The sequence below is a fragment of the Solea solea genome, chromosome 5, assembly GCF_958295425.1.
Source record: "Solea solea chromosome 5, fSolSol10.1, whole genome shotgun sequence".
NCBI classification, from domain to species: Eukaryota; Metazoa; Chordata; class Actinopteri; order Pleuronectiformes; family Soleidae; genus Solea; species Solea solea.
Window position 1 is genome coordinate 5,162,387 of NC_081138.1, and position 23,572 is coordinate 5,185,958.

Sequence of the window (23,572 nt, forward strand, 5' to 3'; positions counted from 1 at the left end):
GAACTGAGTCAGATTTTTAAAAATGTATCAATAACAAAGATTATTTTAGAATATATTGAGCTTCTGCTCAACATATGATAATGATTACAGCTTTAAACACACACACACACACACACACACACACAAAGCCTCACACAACAACACAAACTTGCAACCAGGTCAGTAAACAGAGAGTGAATAGACCTGGAACATAACCAATTCAAATTCTATTGAAGGGGTGGACCTGGTGTAATTAGGGAGGCTGTTCCTCACTCTGGGCGCAACAAGCAAAAGCCCTTCTTTTTTTTCTTTTTCAAGCCTGTGTTTGACAAAGCGAAGGGGTCAAACGCAAATCAGACATGTAGTGGTGTCGTGATTCTAAAGCATAAATAAGCAACTGCTCCACCTTCTAATTGATTCTGGAAGCGCCAGAGAGAGAGAGAGAGAAACCAGAAAACTACACACTTCCTCTTTGTGCACGACCCACTATTTATTTATGTGCCTAATGTGAATGAACGCGCGCTGTTTGACACTCTGACAAACTTGCATGTGTGCAAATCGATCTCACGAATGAAAGTGGGAAAAAAATGTATTTAGGGGTTTATGAGATTGTGACGGTCACAGTGGACACACAGTGGGCTTCATTTAAATGAAAAGTAAAGGAGGCATAAAAATACATATAGATATACATATACATGTATATGAGTGTTTATATATATATATGTGTGTATATGGTCTTTTTTTGCGTGTGTGTATGTGTTAATCCACTCTCACCCATATACTTTGGCTTTACAGGGAGACTGTGACCTCCAGCTGAGGCCAGTCCCTGCTTATATTTCATTGCATCCTGATTCTCTGACATGTAGAGTGTTGAGTGGGGGGAGGGGTAGGAAGAGGAAGGGTGTGTGTGTGTGTGTGTGTGTGTGTGTATTTGTGACCTCTTTAGGACCTTGTCAGGACCAGTAGTCCTCATAAGGTACAAAAACCTGGTACTGATGTTAAGTTTAGGGTTCGGGCTGAACTGGTTATGGTTAAGGTTAGTGATGAGGCTTTGTTTAGGCTGTCCAAATGCCCAATGTCCTGGAGAACAGCTGCTCAAACCTGTGTGTGTGTGTGTGTGTGTGTGTGTGTGTGTGTGGGGGGGGGACCCTTTCTGGTATGAACCAGCATAAACACTGACTTGATCCTAACCTCATTTCTGAGTGACTGGTTTTAGTTAGAGTTAACATGTGAATTGTGGTTTGGTTAAAAAGGGGGGATAGGTACTAGATACTTTGGTTAGGCCGTCCAAATGAATGGAATTCAAGGCAGGGTCCTAACAAGAACAGCTAGGTGTGTGTGTGTGTGTGTGTGTGGCAGGAGGAGGTGGGGGTGAAGAATGTTTGGTATGTGCGGACGACAACAACATGAAAGGCGGCGAGTGTAGTACGCGCCTACGAATCCAACCCATCAAAAGGGCCCACTTTGTACCCCCTTATAAATGGACCCGCAGACGCCACGCGTGCCAGTGCGTCTTTGTCACCGAAGCCAAAAACCGCGCGCGTGAGTTTTTATGCGGCGACATCGCAGTTTATTTGACGACAAACTCCCCCCTCCCCCCCCGCGCGCAGAAGGAGATGGTTTGGTCTGTAGTAGGTGGGACTGAAGCGCTGTGCTGCAGGACGTCGTAGATCAATGAACCGGACCGGAGGGTTGGTCCATCGCCTGGTGAGCATCAAAGTGTATAGATGTGTCAGTATACCTATGCAGGACCAGGACCGAGGCTTTATTACTATTAACCAGGCCGTTCAGTATGCGGATGCCCTAAACTGACTGGCTACTCCATTAGCTCCTTCACCTCGGCTTGGATTCCGTCTCCTGTGCCTCCTCTTTGCGATTTTTATTCGGGGGGGGGGGAAATATCTGTAACCTACAGGATGATTTTTGCAAACACAGGCAACCCGCTGAAGACAGCCCCTCGTAAGCAGGTAGGCCAAACACACACACACACCTATTATTCATTTATGTATTCGTATATTTTAAAATAATTGCCAACTTTTTTTTTTTTTGCTAACACTCGAGGCAGCATTAGAATAAGCAGTCGGAATAATGGCAGCCAGAAATGACATTGGAGAGCCCTCTCCTGCTTCCATATGGATGATATACATTTATATCAAACTGATTTAAATACCTCTTCATTTTCATTCCGTAAAAAACATAGATCACAGTCGACCTCTGTGGGGCTGTATCATCATTCAGTCGCTAATCGACTACTAAATTCATTCATTCAGTAAATGGTTTGATTGTTATATTTTTCTTTTCAGTAAAAAAAAGTTCCCCGATTTAAATGATCGGTTTCTTTGCCCTGATGTGACAGTAAACTGAATATCGTTGCTTTACAACACAGATCGAGACATTTTTTTGATATTTCATGGTCCAAACCACTAATCAACGAATCGAGAATATAACCGGCCGATTAATCAATAATGAATATAATTTGATAGCTGCAGCTACATGGAGAGATAAAAGCAGCCTGTGAGCTGATGTACACATCTACCACTCATACTTTATCATGTCCATATAACCTTGTTTGCCCAGTCAATCTCCTCCTCTGGTCGATATGCATGATGGTTACTGTAGTGTGTTTTAGAGGTTAATATATTCTGGGTGGATGCAAAGAGGAAGTAAGACTGAACGATAGCACAGATAGATGTCATGTAATGTGTGTCAGTGTGCTGGAGTCAACCGTGATGTGCTGCATTCTGACACCTCAGGTGAAACAAAAAGGTAATATGAATATGAAGGACCCGGCCTCTGCTTTCCCATCACACCTTTTGATTCAGCTGGAAGGTGAGAATAGGAGGCAGGCACGTGATGCACAGCTCTGTACCACATGAAGAGCATTGTGGGTAGGGATGGGAAAATATATGCAGTGATAGACCCGATTGCTAAATTGACCGTGAACCCTTTTCAATCATCGATTAATCAGTTTGAAATAATCAGCTCTTTGATTTTTCAGCATCTAAAATGTGAACATTTTCCAGTTTCTTTGCTCCATATAAAAAAAAAGAAATGAAATTGATTTGTGGACAAAACAAGAGATTATTTGTTTGAGGGTCAGGGAACAAATGATCGACCAAACCGCTTATCGATTAATCAAGAAAATAATCGATCTTACAGAGTAAGTTGATCATAGTGTGTGGCAGCCATGACCAAGTGGAAGGGGAACTTGGCTTGTAATCGCAGGGTTGCCAGTTTGACTCCCCACCAGGTCAAAGGGCTGGGGAACCCCTGAGCAAGGTACCCAACACCCATTGCTACCCGGACGCTGCTCAGTGGCTACCCACTGCTCCTAATTCTAGGAAGGTTCCTAGTAGAGGATGGGTTAAATGCAAAGAAATAATTTCCCTAAGGGATTAATAAAGTATAAGAAAAAAATAATAAAAGAAAATGCAGTCTAGCTCACCAATATACAATCCTAGTGATTTATTGTGAAGTGCCACAAGGGGGAGCCAGCATCTTCCCACTCGTCTCAGGACCTGATTATTTACAATCATCTTATTTAAGAGGTTTAGTGTATAAGAATGAGTGATATTTAATGGACGACTGTTCCACTCACCCCTCCCTTTCCCAATAGCTTCAGGGAACTACGGTGGCCGTCACAAACCAGAAAGGATGTAAACACTCTTTCTCAACTCTCAACTCTCTCTATCTCTCTCTGCTGTTACCTCCTCCGTCGTCTTTGTTAATTTATTCATCAGGTTTATGTGGGTGGAGCCGATGTTCGTTTGCATGTGAGCATCTGCCTCAGAACACACATCCATTTAGGCTGCTGTAGAGACATGGTGCCGCAAGATGGCGGCCTCCCTGAAGCAAGGCCCCCTGCCTATTGTGTATAAAGGGCTTATTCTAAGGCTAGATTACATTTATTGTCATTGTCACAATTATCTTTTTTTTAAATGGCAACGTAACCAAATCTAAACCACGCAGGAGTGAAACAATGAAAGACTACTGGCTTTCTATATTAGTTTGCAGACGTTGTGTGTGTTTGCAGAGGTGATGAAATAAACAAGGTTTCCTGAAGGCACCTTGAATCTGCTCCTCTCAGCTGAAGGCGCTGTAGATCCCTCAGAAGTGATGGTATTAACCAAGGTCTTTGAATGCATCTCATTAGCTGCTCCAGTTAGCTCAACGCGCATTGAACCCTGCATTGCTTTCACTAGCTATCATGTGCTGAAGTCTAAGATATTCAAATATGTGACCAACAATACTGTTGAATATTCATAATAGCATTTTTTTCTAGAAATGCCCATCCCTATCCCAGATACTCATATTTCATATTCAGCTCCATAGCTGTGTCTAAATCTGAAACCAACCGCGTCTAAATTTGGGGATTAATGAATCCGTCTAACTGTAACATTGTATGGTTTGATATTTTCTGTGTGAAATGAAGTATCTACCAATGGCTGCTCTCTGGTAGAGTAGATGTAGCCTCACTCTGAGACCTTATGCGAACCGTGGTGGTCTTAGATAAAGTCAGCGTGGTAATTGCACACTGACTAAAATGTAAGGCTTCTACTTGAACACATAACAGGCCTAACAGATGTTTCTGCCACAGCAATCTATTCCTCATCTGTTCAAGAAAGAAAAAAAAAAGCTGCTGTGTATGTTTTAACCGTCACAAGAGCCGGGAAGAATATTCCAGTGATTCGTGTTGGCATGGCTGTAGTTGCACCCATGGCTTTGCCATTTGGAGTGGATTGTCCTTTGGTTATGGACAGATGGTGTGATTCTGCCATGCTTTGTCTTTGATCTGATCTGGAGAGGGTTTGGGGTGGCTGGGAGCTATTTTAATGAATGAGTAAGGGGAAGGAAATGCTTTCGTGAGGCCGCGCGGCATGGTCTGGATCAGAATGAAGACAACTGAGGGTTTCTGATAAACACCACGGCAGGATGTGAGAGGTGAACACAGACTGAATCAAAATTGTGAATCACCACTGCCCACATTCATGAATGAATGTGTTTGAATCACCCTTTAACGACAACCAGGAGCCTGAAGGTCAAACATAAACTTAAGTCCCTGTAGTGGTGGAAAAAGTGAATCACTGGTAGAGATGTTGTACAGTTACTTTATATTACATTATATGTGAAAATAAAGATGCACGATATTGGACTTTTTTGCTGATATCCAATATATCGATATATTGGGAGTGTTTGAGCCAATAACTGATACCAATAACGATATATACAGTATATATAAAAAAATTTCTCTGTGCCTAACTGCAGAGGTAATTTAGCCTGTTCTATAAAGAAATTCATATCATATTTTTCATATTCATGTCTCAGGTGGTAATAAATAATAATTGGAGAGGCCGCAAGTTCAGAGGTAACAACCTATTCAGTTTTACTCATTTGTCATATCAGGGGATCTTGGCATGTTCGTTGATATCCAGTAATACATTTTAAAACCAATGTCTGCAGATAATATCATTTATCCCTAAGTGAAAGTATCACGACTAAAAATACATAATGTAGTCCATACCAAGTGAGTTAAAATCAATACATAGTTACTTAACATGAGTACACTAAAATGAGCACAGGTTTCTGGTATAGATGCAGAAGTCAGACTGCTGTGTGGATCATTGATGAGCAGAGCTTATCATCTTCAGGACATGATCAACTAGCATGCATGTCTGTACACTTTTTGTCTCGCGCAGAGATGAGACATTCCTGTGATTACCGCTGACCTGGCTTTTAAATTAGATTATCAAGCTCCAGTACGGTTCCTAACAGAGGTTTTCCTGTCTGCAGTCCTACCCCATGACTCCATCCAGTCCCAGCAGCAGCAGCAACAGCAGCAGCACAGGCCTGGAGCAGCTCAGCAAAACCAACCTGTACATCCGCGGCCTGCCTCCTGCTACGACAGACCTGGACCTGGTCAAACTCTGTCACCAGTCAGTACAAACACACACACACACACACACACAAACACACACACACACTCACACACAGGTTCACAAAGCCATCCTTTTAAGCACTCTGCATTGCCTTCCATTCATTTGGACAGCCTAAACCTATTCCCTAACCCTAACCATGAGCAATTAATGTGTAACCGTAACCTCACTATAGTTCATATCATACCTCTAACTTTGACCAAGAACTCAGAAATGAGTTTCTGCCTCATTAGGATCAGGTTTTGGTCCCCACAAGGTCACTATATCAAGAAAGGTAGACCTGAAATAGGCAACAAAAGCACATACACAGACACATCCTGTATTTGATGATGATGTATGCTTATGTGTGTCAGGTATGTGTGTGTACAGCAGTGTTTTGTCGCTGGGCCAAGCATTTTAAAATAATTTTCAGTCTAATTTGAAGGTCTCCTGCTAAAAGACACATACTGTATGTAGTGATTTAAGTTAATATTAGTGTTTTGCATTAAATAAAGGCATATCTGTTGTATTTTTCACTCAGATAATAATAACTGACACTTAACAAAAACACCTATTTGGGTTCTCTTTCGTTAGTCAGAAGATGCTAGATTAGCTTAGCACAACGACTGGATACAGGGGGACCCTGTAGTCCCCCTGTAAAAGCACAAACAAGTACTTTTACAGATCGATTTTTCAATGTTAATTATTGAGTTTTAAAGGGCTGTATACATAAGGTATATTTTGTTTCCTTTAGTAGAGCGAGGCTAGCTGTTACCCCCCGTTTCTAGTCTTTGTGCTAAGCTAACCAGTCACAGTGAGTGTACACTTACTAGCGTTATCAATCTTTTCGTCTAACTCACTGCAAGAAAACAAATAAGGGTCTTTGATGATGTACGCTTATGTGTGTCTTGTGTGTGTGCACACCAGTGTTTTGTCACTGATGTTTTTGTTTGCTGAAAAAAAGGGCAAGAGGTTTAAAATACCAATGTCATTTCAGTCTAATTTCAAGGTCTCTTCCTACTGTATAAATATATACTGTATGTAAAACTGAGTTACAACAAGTTACTGTTTGGGGGGTGGGGTTTTTCATTATATAAATGTATTTCTAGTGTATTTCACTTAGATAATAATCATTTTATTTGACACTACAATTACATCTATTTGGTGTCTCTTTTTACAGTTAGCTGGAAGATGCTGGTTTAGCTTAGCACAAAGACTGGAAACAGAGGGACGATGTTGACGCCTTGTAAAACCACAAATTTACACATTTTATACGTTAACATTTTAATGTTAATTAGTGAGTTTTAAATGGCTGTTGACATTAGGTGTGTTTTGTTTAACTGTGCTAAGCTAACCAGCTGAGGGTGTTAGCGTCACAGTGACTGTACGCTTACACTGTTAGTGTTATCAATCTTCTCATCTGACTCACCACAAGAAAACAGAAAAGGTTCTTTCCCAAATTGTTTAGGGGCTTGTGACCCTCAAAATAATTCTTATTATTATGTTTTTAGATAAGATGGTCTCACCAAAGAAAAACATTTGAAGTGGCTATCCAAAAAAACACACAAATTAAGAAAAATCATAGCCAAGGCTGGGGCATATATGGCTTATAAATAATATTTGGATATTTGTAGGCTATATATCGGGATATAGGAGATATATCAGGATATAAAGCTGCACACAGGTTGTTTCTCTGGGCTCAAAAAACGTTTTCTTTTGAGATTTTTGAACTTCTCAAAGGAGACTGATAATGCACTGTAAATACACTCATATAAAATATCTTACATACTTAAAAATACCATTTTAACCTTTCATTTCAGTTAATATGTGGTTTATTTCTTTGGCTTTTTAATGTTAAATGAAGGATAATTACATGTGTTCGAAACAAAGAAATTGATTATAAATATGGTAAAAAATGTTTTGCTATGGCACTAATAATTAGGCTTTACTTTAAAGAAGTGTTATTAAGTTATTATTCCATGTATATTTTAATTTAATGTATAATATTTCACTAAATAATTCTGCCTTTAAAACCAGGATAAGTCGTCACAGATACAGTATATCTGTGATCTAACACAATATCTTGTCTCATGTCACGGTATAGAAAAAATATCTATACAAATTGCCCAACCCTAATCATAGCTCATGTGGGGCATGTAAAATTGGCAAACATGATAATGTAAACAGGATAAAAAAGAAACACAAGTAATGTTAAGCAACCCAGACTTATGTCCGAGTACATGTTTTTTTGCGGTGAATGCCGTAATTAGTAGTGTTTTGTCTGCTCTCTTTGCCGCTGAATCCCAAACATATGAAGAGATGCACTCACTCATTTGAGCAGCAGCAGCAGCTGTTTGTGTCCTGTTTGCTCATGTTTTGTTCACGTTCCCAATGGTGTTTGCCAGCACAAAGCAGAAATGAAAGTGCTTTTCATAGCAACAAGCTCTGAATGGTGATGTATGTAAGCGAGGCATTCAGCCAGCAGGCAGCTCATGGCTTATGCCACAATTCAACTTATTTTAAAGTCAGATATACAGCAGGGCCTGTATGTATTCATTTTGGAAATGTCCATTGAGAGAAGGTACACTTTGTACCAGACGGTGCTGCAGAAATATCACTGACATTAATATGAGAAGGCCAAACTGATGAGGAGACGTTTTCTTGAAAGACAAACGCGTGTTTTCGTTGTTGCTTCTTTACGGTGAGCATTTTTTTAATGCATATTTACATTTTGATGTTTGCCCAGGTATGGAAAGATTCAGTCAGCAAAGGCAATTCTGGACAAGACAACCAACAAATGTAAAGGTCAGTAAGGCCAGCTCTATCTATTTACGAAGGAAATGTAAGAAAATAAAAATGTACAACGTTATTGCATGTTTAGATATGGTGACTCCACTCTTCCGCCACTTTTCCTGAATTAATGTCTTCCAGGCAGCTCCCAGTTTCCATTTTATTTCTGTCGTATGAGTATGTAAATCAATTTGCTATGACTAATACACTTGAGTCAGGTCATCCATCACTTTCTGAACGTGAACAGTGAATGTGTCCGCTTTTATTTTCACATTTGAATGCTGCACAAAGTAGTACACCGCATCACAATGCAGTGGCGCCATACAGTAAGTTTGACAAAGGAGAAGGCAGATGACGACGACGATGATGATGATGAATTACCCAGCTCAGGAGAAGCGGGTTTACACTTTATGGGAATAAATAGAAACCAGTGACGGACAGGCTGGTGGCAAAACATAGTCATGAATCAGAAACATTGCATGTTCAGTATGTGCAATTTATCATAGACAGACTTTAACTTATAGATTCCAGGAGTTCGCTGTGGCCAGAATTAATTAAATTGGTTTCAGTGTTAATTTAGTAGTAGTACATTAACCAGAGGAAAATGTTGTTTGAAGAAGTCCAGGGAACGAGCCCTGATTTATTTTGGTTATCTGATTGTGATATGGTACGTTGGTTATTTAAGCATGAGATCAATGCCGTAACTGGATTTATTGATAATAAGTGGTTATTAAGGAAGAGAATCGTGCAGTTTCTTTTTATAGAACTAAAAATAGGAAATTGGATATTGTTAGATGCTACATAGTCATCTTTGTATCCTGTTTGTGGTGTCTTATAGGCCCTTATGGGCTGGGCATTATTGAGTGCATGACATTTAAAATCAGTAATAGTAGTAGTAGTAGTAGTAGTAGTAAAGAATAAGTGTAAATGTGGGTCCAATCCGTCAGTAACAGTGGTAAAGCAATGTGTATAATAGGTGGTTCTATTATTATTTGACTTTCAGTGTAAATATTGTTCTGCCAACTACAGGTTACGGCTTTGTGGACTTTGACAGCCCAGCGGCTGCTTTAAAGGCTGTACATGCTCTGAAAACCAGCGGTATACAGGCGCAGATGGCCAAGGTGAGTTAGAAACGTGTGCGTGCGTGTGCATTGTGTGTGTATTTTTCTCGCTTGTGAGCATCTCTTCTTCTTCAGTGCATGTGCATGTGTCGGGTGAGCGTTGGCGAATGACATTAGACCGTGGTCACATGACCTCAGCTGACAAGCTGTTCTTCCCGTGACCCCATTTACTCTCACTGTAGAAACCAGATGTCATGTCTGCCTACGCCAAATAACCTGTCAGTCAGCGTGACAGGTTACGCACACAGCACCAGCAGCTCTCTCTCTCTCTCTCTCTCTCACACACACGATACATGATATACATGTTACACATTATCACTGGTATTTTATGACTTTATTAGTAATAATTAACAGTTATACATACAGATATAGGATTTTCTGTGTTGACTCATCTGAAGTTGAACACTTTTAGACGACAAAGTGAATACTTTGACATCACATCTATAAATTGTGGACCGCAAATACTGAAATTGCCTTGATTATTATATAAATCTATTTATATTTTGAAGTCACTTCCCTTTCCCACTTGCCTGTTTCCCACTTCACTGATGAAGGACTGCTGACTGTCTAGAGACCTGCATGTTGCTGCTCTGTCTGTTTTGTGTGTTGTGGTAGCTAGGCTACGCGGCTCTCCCGCTGTTTCTAGGGAGGACCATTGAGATGCTGCTGAGCTGCCACACAGGGTGTACATGACTCTGCTCATGTGTGTGTTTGCAGAGGAGCTGCTTAGTGTTTATTTAACCATATGTCTTCCTCTGACCCTTAACCACACTCCAGTTGAGTCTTTAATCCTCATCCAACAAGACAATTCATTCATTCATTCATTCATTGTCTACCTCATCCTCTACATGAGGGTCGCGGGGGCCCCTGGAGCCAATCCCAGCTGTCATAGGGTGAAAGGCAGGGTCACACCATGGACACTGGACAGGTCATCTATCACAGGTCCAACATACAGAGATGAACAACCATTCACTCTCACATTCACACCTCAGCGTCCAATTAACCTTTGCATGTTTTTGGACATGTCAGAGGAAACCCACGCACACACAGGGAGAACATGCAAACTCCACACAGAAAGGCCCAAACTGGGATGCAGATAGGTGTCATGCCAAAAAAGGTTGCCTGCCAGAAATGCATTGGGTTCCGCGGGTGCACCCACAGCCCGTTAAAGCTGTATCATGGAATATATGACGATTACGGCTACTTTTCTCTTGAATAAACTGCTATAACGTTTTACCTGGAGACCCTTTTATGTGGAAGAGCACAAATCACTTTTTGGTAACTGTAATACTGCTTGTTACTTTTTGCACTAGCCCTTTACAGGTATTTCAACGGGTAAAATGGGCGGAGGGGGCTATATTATATAAAATATGCCGTACTCCAATGAAACTAAGTAATTTTGACACAACCATATCCCCTTGGCCACAAGGTAGGAGCCCAAACAGCTGTAATGGCCAAATGAATTCTGTGATACAGCTGGACCCGATTCAGTTTCTGGCACAACACCTGCACCTTCTAGCGCTAGCAACATTCTCCACCGGGTGGTTTTATACCAGAGAAAAATATGTTTTGAAACTGCAGTTGCATGTCGGCATGTGGTCTGATGTCACACGCAAAACATTTTTAATATGAAACGCTGCAATTGTATTCACTGTGTCTATCTTTGCGGGAACAGCAACAGGAGCAGGACCCAACAAATCTGTACATTTCCAACTTGCCACTCTCCGTGGATGAGAAGGAGCTGGAGAACATGCTGCAGCCATTTGGCCAGGTCGTCTCCACACGCATCCTCCGAGACTACAGTGGCAACAGCCGAGGGGTGGGCTTCGCCAGGTCAGTCGCAGAAAATTGGCATTGTCGTTTAAAGGAGCATTCATTTCTTCTCTGTTGTAGAATATACCCATTCCACTCTCCTCAGGTCTCTGCCCGCTTCTTTGGCATTTTTCAAAATCAGGCATTGGGCAGAGTTAGCTGCAGAAAGAGGGGGTTTAGTTACACTTAAATAAACTAGCACCAAATTTACTATCAGATCACGTTTTCCTTTCCTTAGCATTTGAACAATGCAGCTACATTCCCAATGTGATTTTTTTTTACATGTTTGCCAATTTGTGACAGTCAGACTTATTAAAGCAGAACTCTGAGGTCTTGTTGCTTTTTAATCCCCCCCCTCCCCTCTCCTGACCATATGCATTTGTTTTTATTGGAGCCGGCGAACACAAGCCGTGGAGCCACGTCCATGCCGGTCGACATCCGTTTTGCATGCTTCTGTGTGTTTGAATTCTCGCCATTTGAAAAAAGCCGATCCAATGTTTACTCACGTGTGGCCACACGCTCGGTCTGACAGTCATTTCCTCTTCCTCACTTCCTCCTCTGACTGCTTCCTTTTCACTGGCTCTGTCATGATGAACATCTAAAATAGTCCTCCTAAAAACCTTGATCTTATAGCCGGTAACTGGTATGGGGTGTGTCTGTAGTGCCTTGAAGCAATTTGTGTTTCTAGAGAGACCCTAGACTTCTGGGTCGTCTGCTCTGATGTTTTCTGCTAAAAGACAGTAGGGGGAGTGAAGACAGGGTCAAAAATAGTGTCAATATCCTGCTTAGTTGTGCTTTAACTAGACTCAGTCATGACCTGTTTTATGATTTTGTGTTTAAACAGCCGTCAGAGTTTGTAATTGCAAGCCATTCAAATCGGATCTCGAGCAGGAAACAGAAGCAACATTTGTGTGCTCCTTTGACTTTTGCAATCCACCCATGCTTTTTTTTTTTTACAATCATTTTCATACTGAACCTCTAGCTGATGAACATGCTGCCTATCCCCGTTTGCATCATTCCTAACAATGCTACAATGTGCTGAGGACACTTTTACTCCACAGTGACCCATGTGCAATTTAGTGGTGAGTAATGGTTGTTGTATTATCCCTGCCCCCCCAGGATGGACACAACAGAACAGTGTAACGCAGTCATCTCCCACTTTAATGGAAAATTTATCAAGATGGCTTCTGGAGCTCTGGGTAGGAAATAATTTTTTTCCTCTCTGAAATATTTTCCTTTTGCATGAAAACTGAGGCGGTGGCGACGACTGATCAGCGAGCGACAGTTAATGTATCCGTTGTTGTGTGTGTGTGTTTTGCCTACAGCTCCCCCTCAGCCCTTGCTGTGTAAGTTTGCGGACAGTCAAAGGAAGAAACATGTTCACAGTGGATTTGTTCCCAATGGACAGACAGGCGATCTCAGACTAGTATGTACCTTCACATCAGCCGCTCCCATTTTTTATCATCTGTACATCACAACACACATCTATCTATCTATCTATCTATCTATCTATCTATCTATCTATCTATCTATCTAGGCAGCTTCTCAGCTAGCCAGCTAGCTAGCTAGCTGAGAAGCTGCCATGTTTGCAGTTCTGCTCATGTTTGTTTCATAAAAATTGAATATCCTCCCATTTTTCTATCATCTGTACATCACAACACACACCTATCTATCTATCTATCTATCTATCTATCTATCTATCTATCTATCTATCTATCTATCTAGGCAGCTTCTCAGCTAGCCAGCTAGCTAGCTAGCTGAGAAGCTGCCATGTTTGCAGTTCTGCTCATGTTTGTTTCATAAAAATTGAATATCCTCCCATTTTTCTATCATCTGTACATCACAACACACACCTATCTATCTATCTATCTATCTATCTATCTATCTAGGCAGCTTCTCAGCTAGCCAGCTAGCTAGCTAGCTGAGAAGCTGCCATGTTTGCAGTTCTGGTCATTTTTGTTTCATAAAAATTGAATATCCTCCCATTTTTCTATCATCTGTACATCACAACACACACCTATCTATCTATCTATCTATCTATCTATCTATCTATCTATCTATCTATCTAGGCAGCTTCTCAGCTAGCCAGCTAGCTAGCTAGATTAGATAGATAGATAGCTAGCTAGCTGAGAAGCTGCCATGTTTGCAGTTCTGCTCATTTTTGTTTCATAAAAATTGAATATCCTTTTTTGATTGTGTTTACTAAAGTATTAATGAATTATTGTGTATGTTGTGTATTGAAACTTATTTATTTTCATCCCAAGTATAAGTAATAAGCAATATTATGCCTTTTTGAAGGAGTAATGTGTAATAAGTCTCTTGTTACACTGCCTGAGTCACTTTGCCCAACATTCTTATCATTTATTTGTAATCGTAGAGAAGTTCTTCTCCAATAATAACTGTTTCCTGACCTTAGGGTGCAATGACGCTCACCTACGACCCCTCGTCAGCAGCCGTACAGAATGGGTAAGTTGTGTTCATATCAGAGCAGATCATCGTAACACTGAACCTTTTTCTACTTTCCCCATAAATCCTTATCTACGTGTTTAAATATTGTCTCTTCCGTAGGTACTATCCTTCTCCGTATCCAGTGACCAACCGGATAATGTCTGTGCAGCCTGCGATGTCTCCCTACATGTCTCCGGTCTCTGCTTACCAGGTACTGCAGAACGTCCCTTTGATGGGCGAATATTAACCTGTCTGAATTTAATTCATCTCCCTTTTACTGCCTCACTCCTCCCGTGCATGTTGCGTTTGAATTTATGGTGTGTTTATGTAGCGTTAGGCTGTGTTTCTGCTTGTGTGTGTGTGTGTGTGTGGGAGGGTTGTGCAGGTGCTATATAGATGTAAGAAGAGGTGATAAAACTGGCCAGGACCACCTCACACTTCATCATGTGAAATGGATGTTAAGCCGGAAGATTAGAGTTTCAAAGGAGTGAAGATCTTCCTCTTCTCTGCAGTTAGAGAGTCATCCTCTTTGAGTCATGCTTTATCTCGCTCGGGTTGACGCTCGATTCAGACATTTCAATGCACTACAGACATTTCCGACCAGTGACGTTCGCCGACGGAAATTCATGTGCACGGGAGTGATGAATCTGTGGGAGCTTGTTTTGAATGGAGCCCTCAAACAGATGGGAACCAGATATATTCGCAACATGTTTGCACGTTCCACGTCTGTGCTCATGCTGTTATTAAAACAAATTCTAAATAATAGCTTCACAGACGTTCTGTTTGTGCCGTTTTTCAAGTCAATCACCCTCCTGGCTCTGGTTGTAGGCTGTAACAACATCAAAATCTCATGACACAATCATATTTATTGCGATGTTGTACCTCATGAAGTCCATCCACCCGTGGTGAGTGGGATGATCTCAGATCCCAATCAGACCATGTATAAACATCCATCCTGAGTGATCCTATCACGTCCACCATGCCGCAGGTCTGAACACGCCCAGTATGTCCTCAGATCTGATCACGAAAACCACGTTCAGAGGTGGTTTGAGGACACACGTGGACGCATTCTTAAAAATGTGTGAACGCAATCTGTCCTCAGTACAGATTAAAGACCGCCTCCCCAGCCGAAGTCCTCTGACCTGTAACACTTTTTTTTTTTACACTAATCATTACCCATACGTTAATGTATATTACTGGTTGCTATATGATTTCTATTTATTAATTGCTGGAGCCAATCCCAGCTGACATAGAGTGAAAGACAGGGTACACCCTGGAGAGGTCGCCAGTCCATCGCAGGGCCAACACATGTGGCGCTTTTCCATTACACACTTCCAGCACTGCAACTGATTCAAAAGATTCAGTGCACCAAAAAACAGCTGCTTTGCCTGTCACTAGTTTGTGTGTTTATGTCGCGATTGTGTGGCTTGCTTCCTATTCAATAATGGTTAAAATCTTATTTTATGTCACTGTCACTCGCACACACACACACGCTGACATCAGAATCATAAAAATGATAATTTTGTTCTCTCAATCATACACGATGCCAGTGTGTGCTTGAATATGGGGGTGGGAAAGCTCGATTGGATCAAGTGTGGTCACAGGAGACGTATCCAAGATGCATTTTAATCCCAGGTGTGAACAGCCATACCTAGCACTATCCACATGCGATAGAATCATTGAGGACCAGGTCTTAACGGAGCTGCTGATTTCTTGCAGCTATGTGTAACTTAAGTTTTGGTCTCTTCGTAGAGAGTCGGTAGCAGTTTTGAGCTGAAGTGTGTTGACTCGGTATGTGCCTATCACATGGCACCCTTCTCTTATGCTACCACAGTAAAATGGTATAGTAAGGTCACCCACGACAGAAAAATGTCACTCCCGCCCGCAGTCTATTCTCATACAAAGCTCCATGTCTTGTTGAGACAAACAACCACAAACCGAGCAGGGGGAATAAAGAGCTGCTGGATGTCCTCCATTGTTGTCTTTTGTGTTGCGTTCAATGACGTCATTCGCTGCCGTCACACTACATATTTTGCTAAAGTGGCCGTCAGGCACAGCCCACACCCCGCCTGCCAAGTAAAGGTACTGTTCTCAGTATGATGGAAACATAGCTATAGGGCATCATCTGCTGTAGCCACTTTACTATTATCTGCAGAGTGAAAGAAGCACAAAGGATTATGGGCACGCCTGGTATGACGGTCTATGTAGTTCTCCCTTCCCTCCATTCCACGCCACTGTAGCTAAAACAAAATGGTCCCGCGACTGTATGGAGACGCTTTTGTTCTCGTGCTGTCGTGGAATAGACTCGATCATATCGAGGAGACAGTTCCTCTCCAGGGAGTCCAAGTCATTGCCTTTGTGAATAGTGATATTGACATAATTAGATAACACAAAGCCAGACTGATTATATCTCCCAGTCTCAGGTTAGGAATATCAACAATGCCTCCTCTTTCCTTTAGTTCTGACATTATACCTTCGGGCATTGCACCTGATGCCTACCTTTTCCTATGGGGGTTGCGGGCGTGGCCTGAAAAGTGGTTGCTCAAGAGCCCTCTGGTGGAAGCTGTTGGTTTGCATACGGGTGATTCAGCAGAGGTGGAAGTTTATGAATGGACGGTATGCACAGGGCGTCACTTACAACTCAAATATAAGCCAGCCCCTTAACATTAACCGGTCAGTTGTTGCTTAGGGGGAAAAATTGGACCTCACACATGTTTACATTGTGTTTTAATAGTTAAGCCTTAAGGGAGTCAACATGGCCTGAAGTTAAAAAGGAGAAAAACCAGGAAGTGACCAGGCATATAGTCAATTACCTTTACTTGTATTACTGTAATTAAGTTGTTTTTAAATCAATTGCAATTAAAAGTATAAAAAAAGTAGATGTAAAAAGGAGTGTACTTTGCTAAGCAAATTTAAAAAAAAAAACTACTGACTATGCAGTGCCCTGGAAACTAAACTATACTATACAATTTTGGTCTTCTTTTTGTGCCTTTAAAGGGCAAGTAACAATACCTGTGGACTTTATCTCTTTTGGCTTAAAGATTCTCCCTATGACTGTTCAAATAACCACAGAATCCACAGTTAATGGTTGTATTATTTTTAAAATATTTAGAGGATAGTGTGTATATCTGTATATCCTCCCGTAAAGGGGAGAGACAACACCCACTGTTAAAACTGGAGTATATTTTAAATGAGCTACTTTTTATTCTTACTTAAGTAGATTTGTACACTGGTAAATGTACTCGTACGTCTAGTGTGTAACAATACGTGACATCTAATGGTGAGACTGCACATTGAAACAAACACAGGACTCCTCTGCTCAACCCCCCCCCCCACATCCCAAGCGCGTCCCTTTCCCTTGCATACCAGAAAGGATGTTAGCACTCTTTCACAACTCTCTCTCTCCACTCTGCCTCCCTCTCTCTCTCTCTCTCTCCCTCTCCCTCTCTCTCTCTCTCTCTCTGCCGTCTCTTCCTTCCTCTTCATTGGTTTATGCATCAGGGTTACATGGGTGGAGCTGTTATTCTATGTTTGCATAGGAAGCTTCTGCCTCAAAACCTGAAACACAGGCTCTGGCTGGTTGTAGAAACATGGTAATGTAAGATGAAGGCATCCATAAATCAACTTAAAAGGCCTATTCTAAGACACAACACTTTTAAAGCGATTATACACAAACTAAACCTCGCTAAATGTTACACACTGGACCTTTAAATAAGATTGAATTCAAATAAATTTGTACTTTTTCTTAAGGAGACAACATAAGGATTATTTCCCCCTCTGTTTATCAGTTAGAGTTACACACACATGCCCTATGTCTGTATATAAAAAAAATAAAAAATAAGACTAACAGTGCTGTCAGCATAAAAGAGGTTGTGGAGAACCACTGAAGAGAGGAAGGAAGGATCCTGTCCAGGCTGTCAGTGAGGCAGAGGATTGCTGACCTAAACAGGTGATACTGTGTGGGAGGAAGAGGAGGAGGAGGATAATTAAACCCCCGTATTAGACAGACACAGTCCAAAACAAGAGAGGCCATCGTCATAAATTAGGTGGAATCATGCGCCGAGCAGTTGTAACACTCAAGTAACTTTCTCTTTTCTCTGTTTCTTTTTTCGTCTGTCTCTTCCTCTTTTTCCGCCCCTCTCTCCCTCCTTCCCTCTCTGACCTTTTCTTAGGTACAGAGTCATTCATGGGTGGCACATCAACCATATCTCATGCAACACCCGGTAAGGGAACAACAACATTTGCTCATTCACTACCTCCGATTCCGCGTAGCCGACAGGAAATGGGTGTGTGTGTGTGTGTGTGTGTGTGTGTGTGTGTGTGTGTGTGTGTGTGTGGCTCCGCTACAGCCGAATCTCTGAGCTCACACAGAAGAAAAAAGTCAGAGTGTTAACTTTAATTGGCCCGTTCTGCTGACGCGGCGCCAAACTTTCCCCAAAAATGTAGGAGGACAGAGCTGAGCTCTGGGAAATCCAGCCGCTGCTGTGTATTTACTGTATATAATGTAAGTGTGTGTGTGTGTTGGGAGTGTGTATGAAAGAGGAATGGAACAACGAAAGGGACACCCCTCCTCCCGCTGCCCGCGCCCTCCTCCTCCCCCCCTCTTTGGATCCAGCAGGAAATGCCTGAAGCAGAGACAGTCTTGTGACTCTTTGACTCGTCCAACAGATGGTTTCCAGCGGAACAAGTGTCTCTGCTGATTTGGCCCCCCCCCCCCCCTCCCCCACTTCTTTTCTCTTTTTTTCACAAGGAAATGGTTGATTCCCCCGTAGGCATCATGTTTAGAGGAGTATACGCCATCTGAAGACGGAGCAGAGCTGGCGATGTCATACTTTCCCTTAATGGAACCCCCGGAGCACAGAGTTCCTTATGTTCAAATACGACATCGTCACACTGTTAATATACAGTAGTTTGCATCAAATCCCACTCAGAAGAAAACACTCTTTTGTTTGCGGTGCCAAATCCTACATATGACAGAAACTCACTTTTCACTGTCTTTGTTTTATTTGTCAGTTTTGTGGAACTGTGTGTGTGTGTCATGTGACCTGAACATGGAAGAGAATGGAAGCCTAACTGAGCCGCCTTGTGTTGCAGGCTGCTGTGATGTCTCCCTCTGTGGATCCCTCCATGTCACTGCACCCTTCGGCCATGCTTACTCAGCAGATGGGTCAGCTCTCACTGGGAAACAGTGGAGCGGTGAGTGGAATTCTGGGATGTCAAATGAATCCAAACTAGGGTTAAATAAATGTAACAATTATGATTAAAAGGGTTTATACAGTGATTATAAACCCACTTTTCTGTGTCTGGCTTGTATTAAATGTTCTGTCTTATTTTACAGTATTTTGCTGCCAACCCTGGTGTCCAGGGAGCCTACATGCCTCAGTATCTTCCCATGCAGGCACCACCTGTAAGTGTACAATATTTCAGCCTCATCTCTTTGCACATTTTAACTGTGATGTATCCTGTTGCAGTGAACGGTGAACAGCCACCCAATCTGCTTCCATTCATGAGGCCCCGGAGTTGTTTTTTTGTAGTGCCCGTCCTCTCAAAGCCATCAATTATCTCCGCGAGGATAGTTATTATCGTGTTCTAAATGAGAGACGCCGGCTTTTTCTTTTCAGGAGAACGGCACGCCGCAGCAAGTGGATTCTTCCAACAACTCCTCTCCTTACAGTCAGCTCAGCAAGTAATCACAGCAGGTGCGTTGCAGCTTCTGAGTGTTCGCAGGCCGGCGGTCTGACACAAACAGCAAGTTGTTATCTCAGCCACTTTACTGCCACATACACTAACAGGGGGTTTTGTGAGGGCTTGCTTTATTACAGGGTAATGAATCTAAAACGGAGGCATTATTGACCAACAGAGATATAAGTTGAACTTTACTACAATTCATTGAGTATTATTAGAAGAAAGAAGCACCGATCAAATACTTCTTTCAGACATGTCGTAACAATGTGTGTCTGACCTGATTTTCCACTCTTGGAAAACACAGAATCTTTGTAGTATTTCTCGTTTCATACATGTAACTGCTTGACATGGGGTTTCTCAATGTCAAGCAGTTGCCACATCTGTTGCCATGTCGTTTGTGAAGCCAGTTTTATTCATATTGACCTCGATGAGCTGTTGAACCATGTTTAGCTTTCACACTAAACTAACTCCGATTACTAACAGACGACTCCCGACACTCACCCCTCCATTTTCCAAGAGCGTCAGGGAACTACGGTGGCCTTCACATACCAGAAAGGATGTAAAGACCGTTTCACTCTCTCTGTTGTTTCCTCCTTCTTCTTCGTTGGTTTATGCGGAGCTGTTTTTCTTTATCGGAGTAGAAACTGAAAAACTGTTGGGCTGCTGTGGAGCCACAGTGGTGCAAGATGGCAGACTGTGTTATAGTCCATAGACTAAATGTAAAAGTGGTCTTTGGGTTTGAAAAGGTAAAGTAACACAATCTTGCTTTAGGCGTCCCCCTACAGTTGGGAGACGGTATTGTCTGTTACAACTGTTGTAAAATAGATGTTATAGTAACGTCAGTAGCGTTTGCGCTCCTTCACTTGTTCTTTACGCTCCCTGATTTGTTCTTGGCGCCGTGTGTTGGTTTTTGTTTGCGATTCTGACCATGGGCGGGCCTTAGGAAGCTGCCTGCTGATTGGCTACTGAGTTTTGGAGTCAGTAGCCTGTCTGTCTGGAACTTGTTCCCCAAGTTTTCCCCCGTCGACATCCAACAAAATAATTGTCAGTATCTAACGTTTATAATCTGCCAAACGTTGGAAACTCACAGTTAAGACAGACTTGCTCATTGTTTGAATATGAGGACGAGATGACGTCAATAACACAGCGTGCTCAAACACGCTAGATACCTCGATGTAAGCAAACCATTTACGCTTACTGTTCCAACAGAAACAGGACCAGGGGCTGTTGGGTTGCTTGGAAGTAGAATGGAAGCATAGCAGTTAGCCACCAGGGGGCGACTCTGGTGGCTAAAGTACTCAGTTTGAATGGAAGTCTATGGGAAAATGAGCGTGTGCCTCTCACTTGATTTATAACAGTAATAAGGCGTCTTCCTGAGGATGTCATTTAAAAGGAATATAGAAGTGTGCCACATTGACAGCTGGTAGCGTCCAATAAGAACCTGGTTGCAGGTTTTGCAAAAATGTAAACACGGCACCTAAAGCACATGTTAAAGGCTTATTCTGAAAAAACCAAACACTTTTTTAATTTAAAGTCATTATACGACCATGTGTTGTCACACTTACAGCGAAGGTCACACATCCCAGTAGGGCTGCAACGATTATTTGATTAATCATTCACTATTACTATTCAACTATTTTGACAATGGATTGCATAGGTTTGTGGGGTTTTTTTCTGACATTTTATGGCATCCCGATTAATCGATGATGAAAACAACCGTTAGTCGCAGCCCTACATCCAAGTGAAGTCAGGATGAGGAAACCTATAAACAACTAGCACTGCACGTCAGGGAGTGCTGCAGTTCCCTGACCTCACTTTTTTGAATCCGCAAAAGCGTCTAGTTCTTGGGTGCAAATCGCCAAAATGGACGCCAAAATTGTGGCCTACTTCCTGTTGAGTTGAGGCCATGGTTACTGTCGACTTTTTTGTTCTTCATGGTCTGTCTTCCCACCAAGTTTCGGGAAATTGGGTGGAACTCAATTTTGCCTCTGTTTTCACCTTATGGGGGGGCGCTATAGAGCTATAGAGGGTCCGGGAATTAACATTGTCTTCATACACATGTGTTCTTATTAGTTTATAGTTGTGACAGCAGTGCTTGTGCTTTCTTATTTCCAGGCTTTCTGTGAGCCACACGGCAACATGGGAAGTTGCCGATGACGTCACAGTGAAAACAGTTGCCGCCTTCTCTGACTGGACCAGAAACATGAACTTTTTTTTTTTTGTTGTTGTCCTTGCACAGCCCCAACACTTGTGGTGGAAATGAGGACAGTGTCAATGGACTCAAGTCAGTTGGCGAATTACAGAAAGAAAGAAAGAAAAAAAAAAAAAACAGACACAAAAAAAAGATTTATTTTGATAAGAAACAACATGCTCTTCTTCTTTTTCTCTTTCCCCCCCCAATGGATTCTGAAACCAACACCAGAGGATCCCCTCCTTTCCTCCCCCCAGACTCTCTCCTGTCTTTAGCCACCCCTTCCTCTTCAACACCCCCCCCCCCCCCCCCCTTCTAGTATGACAGGATATAAAAATGCATGAGATTGAGCTTCACACCCCCCACACACACACATACACACCTTCAAAGTGTCTATGATTTTATAGTTCCTCTTTTTTTGTGACATATGTCGAGTAAAAACTTGCACTGAAGTTTAACAGTTCAGAATCACTCCCATTTTGTTTAAGGCCACAAAAAAAAAAAAAACTGAATTGACAGCTGACACACACACACACACACACACACACACAGAGGTGACCGCCGCTCATTTCATGAGGAAATTAATGTTCTATTATTGGAAAAGGTGCCTTCCTGACGTCACATCAAACATCCTTCATCGAGACTTGATCAGGTGTCATATTTCTATCTGACTGATAACATGTGTGTGTGAAATCATAGGAGGTTTCTATTTGTGTTGAGTGTTTTTGCTATCGGGCTAAATGTGGTAGCAATAAAAAGACAATGAGAATCCAACGGCAATACTGAAAAACACACACACACACACAAAAAAAAACGGTGGTAAACTCAGAGCAAGGCAATCCCCTTAATTTTATCTTCTTTTTTTAATTTTAGACTTCAGGATGATATGAAACAAGAGCTGTACTTTTATGATGTTACATGTTTTTTCACCCAAAACGGGCATCTTTTGGGGAGTTTTGTTTGTTTTCTCTCTTGTGGTCAGCTTGACCAGTGATCTACCTCATGGTTCTGCCGGAAGCCTGCTGGTGTGGTGGGGGTTTGCAGGTAAAGCCCCCTGTCATCCGAGTGGACGAAGCAGAACAAAAAAAAAAATAAAAGCCACGCTCAGGAGCTGGCTGGATAGGACTTGTACCGTTTGTCTCCCACGTGCAGCATTTCTCTCCCTGGTTGTCAGAGAAACACCGTTGCTTTGCCTCATCTTCGTGTGCTCCGCGCTTCTTCTTTTTCCTCTACTTGAGTGTTGTTCAGTTGTGATGCTACGTTTTAGAGTAGAGTTCTCAAACTCTGGCAGGCGCCACATGAGCGTCACGTCCGGTCAGGAGAAGAAAAACTGTTCAGTAGGGGAGGGGGCGACGTGCTCAAAATTCCATCACGTTATTCCATCACGATATAGCAATAACGACATTTGTGACAATACTTCACATAGTTTGAAAATAAAAGTGATGCGGAACGTTATATAGTTCGCAATACATCCAAAATGAATCTATAAATATCAAAAAAACACACCTTTAATTGGCGGAATCGATTGGGGGGCCGCATGTGGTCCGTGGGCCACGAGTTTGAGACCTCTGTTGTAGAGATTTAAAGTAAGACAGCTACTGGTTCCCAGTGTGTTTGACCTAAATGAGTATGTT

At 42.0% G+C, this 23,572-nt stretch overlaps 1 protein-coding gene across 2 annotated transcripts; it reads left to right on the forward strand.

The window, feature by feature from the left end:
- Positions 1 to 1,468: 1,468 nt before the first annotated feature.
- rbms1a (RNA binding motif, single stranded interacting protein 1a) lies at positions 1,469 to 22,151 on the forward strand. 2 transcript variants are annotated; one of them, XM_058629999.1, is made up of 14 exons: positions 1,470 to 1,946; positions 5,770 to 5,912; positions 8,638 to 8,696; positions 9,711 to 9,802; positions 11,478 to 11,635; positions 12,734 to 12,813; positions 12,940 to 13,040; positions 14,031 to 14,080; positions 14,183 to 14,273; positions 18,235 to 18,285; positions 19,157 to 19,258; positions 19,401 to 19,469; positions 19,684 to 19,761; positions 21,863 to 22,151. In XM_058629999.1, the coding sequence occupies exons 1-13, from the start codon at positions 1,896 to 1,898 to the stop codon at positions 19,750 to 19,752; spliced, it is 1,116 nt and encodes a 371-aa protein (XP_058485982.1). In that variant the 5' UTR covers positions 1,470 to 1,895; the 3' UTR covers positions 19,753 to 19,761; positions 21,863 to 22,151. The 2 variants fall into 2 exon arrangements, with proteins under 2 accessions (XP_058485983.1, XP_058485982.1); XM_058630000.1 differs by lacking the exon at positions 18,235 to 18,285 and having other exon boundaries at positions 1,469 to 1,946.
- The last annotated feature ends 1,421 nt before the right edge of the window (positions 22,152 to 23,572 follow it).

Bases quoted from the DNA above. Each gene is read 5' to 3' on its own strand.
- rbms1a (XM_058629999.1), top strand. From the start codon at position 1,896: ATGATTTTTGCAAACACAGGCAACCCGCTGAAGACAGCCCCTCGTAAG. The intron at 14,274-18,234 runs GTACTGCAGAAC...ACCTTTTCTTAG, and splicing joins CTCCGGTCTCTGCTTACCAG to GTACAGAGTCATTCATGGGT. The intron at 18,286-19,156 runs GTAAGGGAACAA...CTTGTGTTGCAG, and splicing joins CATATCTCATGCAACACCCG to GCTGCTGTGATGTCTCCCTC.